Here is a 13,359-nt window from a genome sequence, read left to right as displayed (position 1 = left end):
TTAGGCTTCATAATGTCTGTGAGAATCTGGAGACCTTCAAATGACTGAAGACAGTAGATTTGTTTCTTTGCAGTTGCTGTTTAAAGTTACACAGACCTTAACCCCCCACCCCACCACCAACCCCATTCTTCCCGCTGTGATGCACTAAGACAGTCTAGTTAACCTCATTCCCTGGTCATTGTCAGCTGGGTGGCCATGGATTTATCCCACAGTTTCTGCAGCTGGCCCCTCTATGTGTCCTGAGGCGGAACTCTTCAATCCTGTTCCAGTGGGTCCAGCAAATCCTCACGTACCTTATCTATTTTTACCCATCTGTCTGTGGGTCAGGCAACCCAGCCCCCGTGGGATTGGGTTTCAAATGCTCCAAATAGACCCTCATTTAGAAGTTTATGGACAGCAGTGCTTGCGGGGAGGGGGTTAGTCATGTGAACATAAGATTATTTATGCTCTCAGAACAGCTGTTAACCTCTTTGGTCTTTTTGCAGTTTGGAAGTGGATGTGGAACGCACCTTGGTATAAATGCATGCTATTTCAGAAATGACCAAAGGTACAGAGAAATATTTGCCCTCATCTGCAATGACTTGCTAGAGGTCCTAATAAGGACAGAAACGTGCTCACTGTAATTGTGCTCTACTGTAATGTGGAACACTGCCTAGTAGGTTGGTTCAAAATGGAACACCATCAATAAGGCATGTTTCACAGTAGATGAGAACATTTTTTTTGTTGGTATTTTACTTGGTAATTTACACAAACTTACCCCAACACACAAATATTAGCAAATATTTTACAAAAGTGTATTAACAAATATATAGAGAAATATAAGACTGAGTTTCCAGCACTCGTTGGTATAGCATTAATACATCACTCATGAAAAGAGTCAACAGCATGAAAAGAGTTCAACAGCAGCCTTTGAGGTCCAGAGGATTTGCATGGCAAATTGAATTGATTGCATCAAACTGGATCTGTGAACTCTGGTATCACAGAGGAATGCACAATGTTTATGTTTGGGAAACAGGAGGCGGTTCATCTTCATCTGAATCAAACTCCACATTTTCGTCCTTAATCCAATTGCCACTCCGGTCCCGCAGCCAGCCATCGCTGTAAGAACCAAAAAGCACACAGACACACACTTAATAAGACGTGGGATAACACTGACCCTTAGAGGAGGACTATTACAACTGCAATTCATCTGGGGTTCTGGATAATTGGTGTATATTAGAAGTTGTATGTATATTATAGTATTATAACAAAAACGTTAAGCAGAGTCAAAAAAACAATTACGGTAGTAAAAAAAAAGAAAGAAAAAAAAACAGTAGAAACAAATTTGACTAAGATCTATCTGAGAGAGTTAGAGTAGAACCATACCTTTTCAGTTTGAGGTAGTGTTCCAATTCCTTCCGGTGCTGTTCTGTCATTGGCTCTTCATCTGGGGGGTCATTCTGCTGTGGCCCTCTCTTCTTTACCTCTCCCTTTCTCTCACCATGCTGATGACCTAAGCAGATTAAGAAGGACGTCAGGCCCACTAATCAAGCATGTGGTGAAATCATAACGAGTGAAATCCTTCAGGAAAGGAAGCAGTACTTTGAGATTATAATGATGATGATGAGGAAAAGGAGGAGGAGAATGAAGGCAGAGCAGTCACCTGCAGCAGCACTTGTGTCAGAAGCTGTGGATGACTTGGCATTTGAGCTGGCACCATGTGTTTGGTGTGATGAATGCCTGCTGCCATCCTGGATAGGCTGGCACATGGAGGAAACATTGCTCTGTTCCTGTTCCTGTTCCTGTTCCGTCCTGGTGCTAACACCACACAAAAAAGTGTGACACAGGAAGTGAAGCACACATACATTTACACTGCAAACTAAGAAGCACTTAGCACAGATGAGTTTACATATCGTTTCTTCATGTAATCAAGCTACAAAAATTTTTAGGATTAGTGATCAACACCTGCTTCTTTTGTGACAACTGCTGTACGGAGTTGCTTTCAGCAATGCATGATGGGTAATTTTTCTAGTTTGGGTCAAAAGAGGGGCAGAACTGGAAGCCTCCTATGAACAGACAACCAGAAAAAATTTTATGTGCTACAAGTACCACACATTCATCAAAACAAAGTTTTTGCTTCTGCATCTTCCTCACCTGCTGTTCTTCCTCTTTGGCAACATAACTGTGGTGATGATGCTTTTCAATATCTCTCTGCAACTGTGTTTTCTTTCGATAGAACCACTTCATTCCTAAAGTTAAAATGGTCACAAATTTGAACTATTATAGATATTTATTTAAATGACAAACAATTCCCCCACCTGTCCTGACCAACCCACCTTCCAAGTGCTTTTTCCCCTTTCGATGAACTGTCAGCATGTCGACAGTATCAAAAATGGGACGATGGGAACACACTAAACAAGTGTACCTGTACAGAGAAAACAGAGGGGACACTTAAAGAGACTGATTTGTGTCAGCAGGCCTACATTACATAAAAAAAGGCTGTCTACACATTATCTTGGAACAGTCCCTTACAGAAAATAAAAGTGTCAAAACTGCAGTTTTCTGAGGTTCAAAACTTTCCGGGGGATTATTTGCAGTCCTTATGCAGGAAATGCAATATTTTGGATATGGAACTATTATTGTACTGTATTGTAGTATAACTGCACTATACTTCGAAAAAACTGCAGTATATCTGCAGTTATTTTTTTGTAAGGGGTTAAAAACTATTTCAAAATCAATACAGGCACAGGGCAGCGGTTCTTTGAGACCTCACTTCTGTCAACGAAAACTGACAGAGAACACATTGTCAGTCAGTGATAGAGAACAAGGTTGACTTATTTGAATAACTGTTGTCAAAAAGAACCTAGCACAAGTAGGCTAACGTGATGTAACTTTAAACATCACCTTCCATTCTTCATTAAAGCAGCTTCGTCTTCTGGAATGAAATTCGCGAGAAGGTCAGCGACACGTCGTTTCTAGAGAGGGACAGATTGGGACGTGGAATAAAACACCAGAAAGCGTAACAACATTGGCCTATCTGTGGCTGGCTGGCTGGCTTAGGCGAGGTTAGCATTATGCCCACTAGTTAATTCATAGACTTTCTGTATGGTACATGTTTCTTGACATGACGAAACCGTTATTCCTGTTACCTTAAGGACATTCAGTTGACTTTGATCGTTCCCTTCTCGTTTAAATGACATTTTGTAAGCGTAAAACAGTCAAATCCCAGACAGTAAAAGAAAATCCACAGCCAACTTTGTTGTGTTGTGTTTCCTTCTACATCTACCTTACGTATCAGCTGACTACCATACTTACTACTGCCATCTATTGTAGTGGAGTATAAATTGCAGGCCTTATGCAGTTTGGGTAGGTCTGACAAAGAAGCTTCTGGCAGCCTGTGACGTTGTATGTCAGACCTCAACAACTTGTCTGAAGAGAAATTGGGTCGGCAATCGGCATGACCATTCTACAATCTGCCCCGCTTCTTATTTAAGTCTTCCTGTGGCTATCCTATCAACAACTGTCCTCAAGCAATCAAATAAATGTCTAGAAAGCTTTTGATTTTAATGTTCAACAAAGAGCATTTGACTTCTTGAAGAATACACACTACAAGATGAAACACTAAGTTCTCCTTTATTAAATACTGTGTAAAAAACACATACCCCCATACTGAGATATCAAAGGGCACTAATCAAATTAAAATGTTTAACGTTTCCATGAAAAATTAAGACTTTGTTTGTTATAGCTATATCACAACAAGAGTATCATCAGCAACCACAGGAAGACCTGAAGAATCCATCTCATTTGTGAAAGCCATTTGACCGATTCTAAAAAAACAAACAAAACCAAAAACCTATATAAATGTTACTGTTGGTGTGAGAAAACATAACAAAATTAATACTTTTGGTGTAAAAGACCATTTTTGCTCTTGCATTCAGTAGCGATATTGCCAGCTTTAAACTCTAACATCTCTGAGATAATCAGCATTGCTCATTTTGTTAAAGCAACAATTATAATCAAATGAGAGAAATACATTAAAACACTTATTCAATTGTTTAAATAATACACTCCATGCTATTCTTCAAACAGAGAATGAAAATATAGAAAGCTATAGAATTTCTCCCCCATCCCATAATTTGTCAGTGAAATTATTCCTCAGCTTTCACACAACAAATCAGCAAATCAATCACGGGACACTGGCGCATGTTGTCTGTAGTACTTTTACAGAGTGTAGATTTCAATCGAAGAGAGAAGTGTCCATATTCCAAGCATTTCATAGCTCAGAGGAAATGTGGAAGTGTGGAGACCTACTTCAAGTGGCTCAATTGAAAGATGGAATGTCTACATGTGTAAAACAACACTTATTATTCTGATAAATATAGCAATTCTCCTCAAGGCTAAATTAGAGAAACACATTCATAACACATCATTGGAAAACTAGACAGGCCAATCTTATAATCTTCATATCATTGCCATAAATCAACGTTTTGTGAAAGAAAAAAAAAACAGAGGAAAGGTGTGCAATATTTCTGTGACTCAGATTTCATGTCATTCATTTATTACATATTCATAAATTAACCAACGACGGCACACTTTCACCTACTTATGACATCAGAAAAATATATGGCATATGTATGGTTTAAAGTATGTTCTGCCTACATTTGGCTCCGAAAAAACTGATGGCATGACAGGGGGGAAATGAGGAAAATACTTTATCAAAAATGCTGTGAATGTGGGATCACAGATTTGCCTTGTGTTGTCCAGATGCTCACATCCATCTCTGGGTCAAAAGGGTTTCAGCTTATGATTCCTCTCTCATGAAATTGGATGGTGCTACAAGTAATCTCGGAGCACCAGAGGGATCGATGGTCAAGGCGGTCAGTGCCCACAACAAGAGCAGACTTCGCCCCGGAATGTCATCTAACCCCCCGCCGCTTGACCACGATAGTGCCAGCCACTATGTCGTAAACAGTTCTGTTATGCTGGAAGAAGAGGAGGGTGACGAAGGCAGGGAAGAGGAAAGCAATGGAGAAGTTTTTGCTCAGCGCTCGTATGGTAGACCTGATGAGAGGAAAGATACAAAAGCTCAGGATGGGGTTTTTGCATTTCATTTGGACAGAAAACACAATAGCCCAGGATGCTTTAATTAGAGCTTTTCCTTGCACTTGCACAGATACTGAATACTGAAACCATACTGGTAGTGGGCCCCATTTTCTTTTCCTATTTTTAAGTACCGGCAGAGATCTACCTAAGTATAAGTAAGTATAATAGTAAGTATATATACTCTTTTGATCCTGTGAGGGAAATTTGGTCTCTGCATTTATCCCAATCCATGAATTAGTGAAACACTCAGCACACAGTGAACACACAGTGAGGTGAAGCACACACTAATCCCGGCGCAGTGAGCTGCCTGCAACAACAGCGGTGCTCGGGGAGCAGTGAGGGGTTAGGTGCCTTGCTCAAGGGCACTTCAGCCATGCCTACTGGTTGGGGTTCGAACCAGCAACCCTCCGGTTACAAGTCCGAAGCGCTAACCAGTAGGCCACGGCTGCCACGCCTACCTGAGTCTGTCGTGATTACCCATACAATGGGCCTCATTTACCAGTCGTTTTGTACAACTTGCCGTCAATCTATGTGTATGTATAATCCCATGATTTGTGTACAGAAGAAACACAACATATGCAAGCATATTTTACAAAGTACTACTACTCACCTTCAAAGCCCTCCACAACCTTGCTCCCCCCTACATCTGCGACCTCCTGACCCCTTACACTCCTTCCCGCTCACTCAGATCCTCTGACCAAAACCTCTTGGCTATCCCCCGCTCCAGACTCTCCACCCTGGGTGGCAGGTCCTTCACAGTGCCTTGGCCCCCAAACTCTGGAACTCCCTCCCCCAACCCCTTTGTGCCTGTCCTTCTCTTCCTTTCTTCAAAGCACTTCTCAAGACCTTTCTGTTTAATGATCACTTGTCCTCCAGACCCAACACATAGTTCCTACAGATAACTTGTTTTTGTTGTATTGTTTTGTTTGTTTGTTATTGTATTTCCCTGCCTTTGTCTCTGTTGTATTGTTTGTTTGTTTGTTATTGTGTTTCCCTGCCTTCCTACTATGTAAAGCGACCTTGGGTTTGAGAAAGGCGCTATATAAAATAAACTTATTATTATTATTATTATTATTATGCAAGACACACCTTAATCTGGCTGGATTGCATCATGCATATCTTCTCAGGGCAAGTTCAAAGTCAAACGCTTCCCTGATTAAACATGTTTGGTCACAACGGAGTGCAACATGGGCAACAGGTTTTCTCTCATTTGATGGGTGTCAGATCCGCAACAAAACGTGTAACTGTTGTATTTTGCTTAGTAGCTGCTTTGCTTCAATTTAAGCAATTGAAGTTAGCTAACAGAAATTCTCCTGAAAGTAAGGCACCTTACAGGGCAACAAGCCTATATGGAGCTGGATGGTTTCAGTTCACCAGAGGGGTATTTCACAAAACCTAGATAACAGGTTAAGCTGTGATGTTTTTTCATACTGACTGAATTTAGCTTTGACTTGGTTTCACAAAGAGATGGCACATAGATTACCGTGGGGATTTATTCTGTCCTGCCATAGGTGTAAGTCCGCATATTCTGTGGATGTCAAATGGTTGGGCCATATATCTGAACAACATAACGGGACATTTGGAACTCCTCACTTAGCCAGCTCTTACACTCCCCTCCTAGTATTTCCGACGGATGTAAATGAGCTTGTGTCTGAACGAAGCGAAGAACATGCAGAGATTCTGTTCATGTGCACGTTCAACCACGTTCAACCTGTTCAACCACGCGGAGATTCTGTTCATGTGTGTCGGTGTCGTTCACACATAATGTCCGCATGTTAGCATTATATCTGGATCACCCAAAGGGTCGAACCTCCGTTTGACAAAGATCCGCATATACTGCGGAGAACGTGTCTGAAAGCAGTTAGACTGAATCTGTTTATAGTGGCATGCTCTTTAGACGTTGTGTGCCTAGATGAGGAAGCACTTATACATGGGTGCATATGTAGATGTGCATTCAGTTGGTCTACCACGCCAACCATGAGTTCTTTGAGAAACGCCCACATATCCTGAATTACTTGACCTAGTTGCTCCTATCAATCCTGGCTTGGCATCTTTTATACAGTCTATGCTTGGTCTTTATGAAATATGTTGAGCTAGGATGACCAGACAATTCTAGGTCAAGCCTCGCTTTGTCTCTTATCTTGGATTTCTTAATTAAGCTTTTGTAAAATGCTCCTCTGTTTATCACCATTTGTTATCATTACACAATCCTCTGGGGGTCGTTTCTAGAAAGCATCGTTTGCTAACTTGCGTCGCAACCTTGGTAGTTCGCTCCATCGTTTTTGGATTTGGTGTTTCTAGAAAGGGTAGTTCGAACTCTCAATCGCAAACAAGGACGCAGTCGCACTTGTGTCGTTCCTTGGTGGTTCCTGTTGGTGTCCGGAGCGCCTAACCAAAAATCACAACTGCCTAACCAAAATTTGCAAAGTGGATGTTTATCTCGTGACTCAATGATTGATCTATCCTGTAGCTTAATTTTGATTAAGACACTGCTCCCCTACTTGGCTCATTCTTGCTATTTATGTTAATTAAAGTATTGCCTTGCTTTTAGTATTATAATCTTCACAGTCCCTAACAACAGCAGTGTTAAATGGTGTAGTGGCTAAAGCAGATGACTTATTATCCCAACGTTGTAGGTTCAATTTTCTTATGATGTGAGATTGTCCTCTTGCTTCTCGCTACCTGCAGGTGAACTAGTGTGACACGTAGATTCAATTGTTTTTGACTGATGTATTGTACCTATGGTCTCTCGATGTAGAGTAACTATATACATAAATATGTATGGTCAAAACCTATTGTTGTGTCTCGTAGGCCTATTCTTACTCAGAGATGAAAAGAAGAGATAGGATGCGAACTCCGGCCGAGCGCGCAGTGCACCAACGTGCTGCCGTTAAGCCACGAGACAGTTGATAACCTATGGGATATCCAGATATTTGTCCAGGCTATATATTTTTTCCAACACATAGATATTTAACACAAATAATGACTCATATTGGTCTGCTTAAGTTAACTGTTTTATATGCTTGCAATAGGTTTAGGTTTTGGCTGATGGCAATGACAATACCAGCATTAATCACTCGGTTTAGATTAGAAACATGTCGACATAGGCCGTGACAGAACATTTCTAGGGGGTGGGGTATTACACGTTGCCACTGTTTCCACCAATGATATGTATCGCTGCATCATCAACAACGTTGTTGGAACTATGGTGTTCGAACGTCGGAGGTAGCGAATTGCGACACAGGTACGATGCTTTCTGGAAACAGGTGTAACAGTGTCATTGTTTAGTCGCAAGTTGCGTCGTACCATGGTGGTTGAGCAACGTCGTTGCTAACTTTTCTAGAAACGACCCCCAGGTTGACACAATAAATGTAGCAACTGGTATTTTAACAGGGAAACAGGAGTTGTCTACATAATATGACACAAAACTACATATTTTGGATGATGACATGTAATATCAACAGCATACTCACGCAGAGAGAGATACATTTGATGCAGGGACAACCCGCACTCGGTTCGGTTGTACCAGGACGGAGCTGTCACAGGTGACCACCCGCAGACCGATAAGGAACTTGCCTGGGGTGGCTCCACCGGCGCCCCAGATGCATATTATCTAGGATTGAGATGGGATGGTACAAATAGTTAATTCCTCCAGGACACCCAGTGCACATTTCACATTAGTGTTCATGGTGATGGAGAAAAAACACGGATGGATGGATGGATGGATGGATGTACAGCTAGATAGATAGATACTTCATTTATCAGGGAAATGTAGGCATCCAGAATCGTACATGATATACAAAAAAAGAAAAAAACACAAAAACACAAAGATAAAACTACACTTGTGAGATGATCGTCTATCCACCACATTTCAAATTCACTGTGATGCAGTATGCAAGTTAAAGTCTGTGATCTCTTCCTAAACTGACACAGCAGTCTGATTATGGTTGACTTTTGTTTGGATTTTCTCCCCTGCCATTTCATAGAGCAAACATTCTTTTCCCTTTGAAATTATTCTTTCCATGATAATCTGCCTTTGAACGTGATGATAACATCACTTCAGCAACATTACTTAATCAAGCTCCATCTATTGCCAAGTTGGATTGGCTGCATTTTCAGAGGGACACAATTGATTGGTGGAGACTAACTAGTTTAAATGCAAGGCAATGCAAATTTCAAAGTCTAAGTCTAACCAAGCCTGGCTTAATAACTATACAAAACGTACATACCACCAACCAGCATATCATCAGCAATGTGTAGCCTACTGACCTCATAAAAACAGACTAGTATGCGGTAGACAAGTGCCACAAGCATCATCTTCTGAAGTTCCTCCATGGATGCATTTTCATCAATCTCCTCCACAATAAAATGCATGGCAAATTTGGATATGTCCCTGAAATAGAAGTTAAAAGGTTAAAAAAGAAACCTCATGATCATCAGACCTCATAAGTAGGTTACATCTTACTACATTAAGGAATTCAACATAGATAGTTGTAATAATTAACTCACTTCATTCCACTCAAATGCATGATGCTGATAATAATGGTTGCCTTTATGAAGAACAAAATTATGAAATCCACCATCTCTGCCATAAATCTCTGGAGGGGGGAAGGTATGGTGTATTCCCGACCTAAGCAAACACAATTTGCATCAAAATAACAGCAGTTCAAAGGTTGTTAAATATGCATTGACTAGACTGATAGTTTAGGCCACTAGTAACAGTTTGGTTACTTGGGGTTCAATTGATTCTGAGTTCTCTACCTTCTAGTTAGACCGTCCTGACTACGAGACAAAATATAGCTTACCAGGTTGTTGTGCATTCCCATTTGGCTGCTGTTGTTGTTGTTGCTGCTGCGGCTGCTGTACTGGTCCTGGAACCGTTGACTGGGTAACGTTAGTGTCACCCGCTTGGTTAGCATTACCTGCTGCAGGTGGGGCAGGGAAAACATGGGGTGGCACAGGAAAAGCAAGTGGATTGTACCAGGTGCGAGGGTCTGAGGCAGATACATCGGTTCTGGAGGAGGACGAAGACTGGGCTTCACTTGACGAGGAGGGTACAGGAAAGCAAGGAGGGCAAGAGAGCGTAAAAACTGACATCCAGCTATGCCAATTCACGTATACACTGTAGTATTGCCACATCCATTCCTGCAGTTTTTCGCAATATTCTGTGGTGGTCATGCTGTTATTAACGTCCTTGTTGTTGTTTAAAGTGTTGTCCTCATTGGCCTTTCTATTAATGCCAGCATTTCTAGTCCGAACACTGTTGTTTACAGGTATTTTTTCTTTGACACTCGGTCCATTTCCTGAGTCCGCCATGTCTGATTGGGTACCCGTCACCTCTTCATCGAACGAAGAAAGACGTGCAGTTATTTGTTTCAAAGGATGAACGTTGCCATCTCCTGGTCTGGAATGAAAATCTTTGTTAATTCTGGTGTACGTCAGTAACCTCCAGTGCATTCAGTGCATTTAGTAACGGGGCCTATGTGTCTAATTTGGGGGCTTGTGGGATTCGAATGTTCATTTTTGGAGAGTATTATATCTTTGTTCTAGGGGTTCTTAAGAGTATAAAAACATGTCTCCATTTTTTTGAAGGTTTCGAAGGACCCAAATCAAAGTCAAATTCGGAAAAGGTCAAATGAAAAGGTCAAATTTGGTGTTTTGTCCATAAACCTCACATTGCTGGTATTATAGCATATGGTTTGGTGCCAAAAAGCAAAGATATTCTACAAGGTAGTGTGCAAAAGTGGACCACATAAACAATACAACATTATAAAACATGTTTAGGCTGATGATTGATATCTTTAACAAGAAATTGTGCCGCTTAAAAAAAATAATACTTCAATATCAATACTATAATACTATCAATTCATACCTATTAGTGTGCTTGAGTGTAGGCCTAGTCTGCTCTGCCAGTTCTTGTCTACACCCATTCAGAGCACAAAGTGCAGAGATCTCTGTTAAATCAAGTTTAATATACTTTTACATAGCTAGTACCAGCTGAAGTCTGTAAGGCCTTCCGTAGCCTATGTAAGTGTGAAGAAAAGAAAGGGTAAAAGGATCAGATAGACAAACAGACAGGTGAGTGTGTGTGTGTGTGTAAGAGAGAGAGAGAAAGAGAGACACTAGCAGTGACAGTTGGCTGTTAATAGTTGGTGATATTAGTGACCTTCTAGCCTTCTACATTTGAGCAAGCATATTTTCATAGTTCATGGTGGCACAGTCTAGTTAGGTTATATTCTGAGGTGTGTTTTTGGGGCTATGTATCCAGTGGCAGATATGTGTGGACTGGTGAAAGACCCATCACTAGAGACACATTTCTTGTTTTTGTCCATGAGAGAGTATGGAGATGGTGATCACAAATCAGCCAACGATTACAATGTTACAGTGCAGTTATTTTACAACAGAACAAAGCAGTTTGGCTCCATTAACTGCTACAAATCCACCTGTAACAGTGAGCATCTGCAGCATGCTAAGATTTGCTACTAGAAAACATGTGAAGCAGGCAGGACTCAGTGTCTTCAGAAAAGACGTGGTAGACCATCTTCTGAACCTGCAGCAACAACTGCATCAAGTCTTTGTACACTTGTTCAGCAGCAGCTGCTGCCAGCATAGATAAGTGCTTCTTCTGTCAGAAGCAGACATAAGAGTATTATTATAGTTTGACCAACATTCTAATCTGTTCCCTTTTATATTTTAAATATTACGTTGTTTTTTGTATTTGTGTGTCGCTTTGGACAAAGGCGTCTGCAAAGTCCCATAACCATAACCATAAGAGCGTCTTCATGAGGTGTCCTCTTTCAATGCAGGCAACCAACCAAGAGATATAAGTAATATTTGGAAGTCAATGACTTTTAACACGTAGCCAGTGTAAAGATGCTAGGATGGGGGAAATATGTTTATATCATATTTTTTGTGTGTGTGAGCAGCTGCATTTTGTATAAGCTGTAAGCTCTTTAGACAGGTATTATTACAGCCAGCGTAATAGCATTGCAATAGCATTGCAATAGTCTATCCTTGAGGTGACAAAAGCATGGATTAATTTCTCGGCATCTGGTAAGGATAAGGACTTCCTTATCTTTGAAATGTTCCTTAAATGGTAAAATGAAGTTTTGGTGATCTGTTTTATGTGATTATTTAGTGATAGGTCCTGGTCAATTATAACTCCTAGGTTTTTAACACTTGTCGATGAGGTCATTGCAATGGAAGATCACTATATGTAACCTGTGATGAGGATATATCTCTCATCTTTTTAAAACCATGACTTCTGTTTTATCTGAGTTCAAAAGCAGGAAATTATTCATCATCCATGTCTTTATATCTCTTATACATGTGTCAAGTTTGGCTAACGGGGTTAATTCATCAGGTTTTATGGAGAGGTATAGTTGTGTATCATCTGCTAAACAACAGTGGCCGCAGTACTGAGCCTTTTGAGGCACTCCATATTTTACCATAATCTGGGAAGATGGTTTATTATGGACCTGTACAAATTGTTGACGGTTAGGAAGGTATGATCTAAACCAAGCGAGTGCTGAGTCTTTGATGCCTATCAAATTTTCAAGCCTAAGTAGTATGTCATGGTCTATGGTGTCAAAGGCAGTGCTGAGGTCTAGGAGGACCAGTATTGATACAAGGCTAGGTTTTTTGAGAGAGGGCTTAATAACACATGTCTTAAACGACTGCGGTACATGCCCTGATAGCATTGAATTATTTATAATCTAGAGCAAAACATTATCCAGGAAGGGGAGAGCAGTCTTAAGAAGGTGAGTAGGAATAGGGTCTAGTAGGCTAGTTGTAGATTTTGATGAGGAAATTGTGGAGGTGAGATCTAATATGTTGTGTATATGAATTATGTTGTTCAAGGTCTCATCTGTGATTCTGTTATGTTTTTGCTATCTTTCAGCAATGGAGTATGTGTATTTGGTGAAACTGATTGGTTATTGATCTTATCTCTAATTGTTTGACATACAATCATAATACTACAATCATACTGTTGAAAATAACTGTTTTGTGAACTTTATTCAACATAGCCAGTGATTAGGCGAAATGTATGGTGTTAATTACAGTGAAATATACAATTTCAAAAAAATAGGGTTGAAACAGGTTAAAAAAATGGAGACATCATTTTTCTCCATGTTCAATTACCTCTAAAGACAGTCGAACCACTCTCCAAAAATTAACATTTCAAACCCACAGAAACCACATAGGCCCCCTGACTAATTCAGCGTTTTCAGTATTCAGTAGCCTAGCATTGCTCTTGTCAATATTTGTCCTTCTAAC

General features: G+C 40.5%; 2 protein-coding genes across 2 annotated transcripts; both read right to left on the bottom strand.

Annotated features, from left to right (window-relative positions):
* Nucleotides 1–772: 772 nt before the first annotated feature.
* scnm1 (sodium channel modifier 1) lies at nt 773–3,248 on the bottom strand. The gene is made up of 8 exons (XM_076279384.1): nt 3,129–3,248; nt 2,884–2,954; nt 2,316–2,404; nt 2,134–2,228; nt 1,945–2,045; nt 1,643–1,797; nt 1,366–1,492; nt 773–1,098 (listed from the first exon to the last, which is right to left on the bottom strand). Exons 1-8 carry the CDS (start codon nt 3,177–3,179, stop codon nt 999–1,001), a joined length of 789 nt encoding a protein of 262 aa, XP_076135499.1. The 5' UTR covers nt 3,180–3,248; the 3' UTR covers nt 773–998.
* A 347-nt stretch (nt 3,249–3,595) lies between these two features.
* Nucleotides 3,596–10,413, bottom strand: fam8a1b (family with sequence similarity 8 member A1b). Its single transcript, XM_076280035.1, has 5 exons — nt 9,888–10,413; nt 9,592–9,712; nt 9,352–9,475; nt 8,556–8,695; nt 3,596–5,040 (listed from the first exon to the last, which is right to left on the bottom strand). Exons 1-5 carry the CDS (start codon nt 10,396–10,398, stop codon nt 4,896–4,898), a joined length of 1,041 nt encoding a protein of 346 aa, XP_076136150.1. The 5' UTR covers nt 10,399–10,413; the 3' UTR covers nt 3,596–4,895.
* Between the last annotated feature and the right edge of the window lie 2,946 nt (nt 10,414–13,359).

The sequence above is a fragment of the Alosa pseudoharengus genome, unplaced genomic scaffold (assembly GCF_046254945.1).
Source record: "Alosa pseudoharengus isolate Yale_2024_CS ecotype anadromous, Long Island Sound unplaced genomic scaffold, YU_APseudo_1.1 YU_APseudo_1.1_scf_12, whole genome shotgun sequence".
In the NCBI taxonomy this organism is placed as follows: Eukaryota; Metazoa; Chordata; class Actinopteri; order Clupeiformes; family Clupeidae; genus Alosa; species Alosa pseudoharengus.
This window is presented reverse-complemented; position numbering and strand designations above follow the sequence as displayed.

What these genes read in the sequence shown, in the direction of transcription:
- scnm1 (XM_076279384.1), bottom strand. Translation starts at nt 3,179, where the DNA reads ATGTCATTTAAACGAGAAGGGAACGATCAAAGTCAACTGAATGTCCTT. An exon ending in GCTTTAATGAAGAATGGAAG is followed by an intron (nt 2,405 to 2,883) that starts GTGATGTTTAAA and finishes TTCTCTGTACAG; the next exon opens with GTACACTTGTTTAGTGTGTT. An exon ending in GGGGAAAAAGCACTTGGAAG is followed by an intron (nt 2,229 to 2,315) that starts GTGGGTTGGTCA and finishes TTTTAACTTTAG; the next exon opens with GAATGAAGTGGTTCTATCGA.
- fam8a1b (XM_076280035.1), bottom strand. Translation starts at nt 10,398, where the DNA reads ATGGCGGACTCAGGAAATGGACCGAGTGTCAAAGAAAAAATACCTGTA. An exon ending in TACTAGTCTGTTTTTATGAG is followed by an intron (nt 8,696 to 9,351) that starts GTCAGTAGGCTA and finishes TCTCAATCCTAG; the next exon opens with ATAATATGCATCTGGGGCGC. An exon ending in TCAAATGTATCTCTCTCTGC is followed by an intron (nt 5,041 to 8,555) that starts GTGAGTATGCTG and finishes TCCTCTCATCAG; the next exon opens with GTCTACCATACGAGCGCTGA.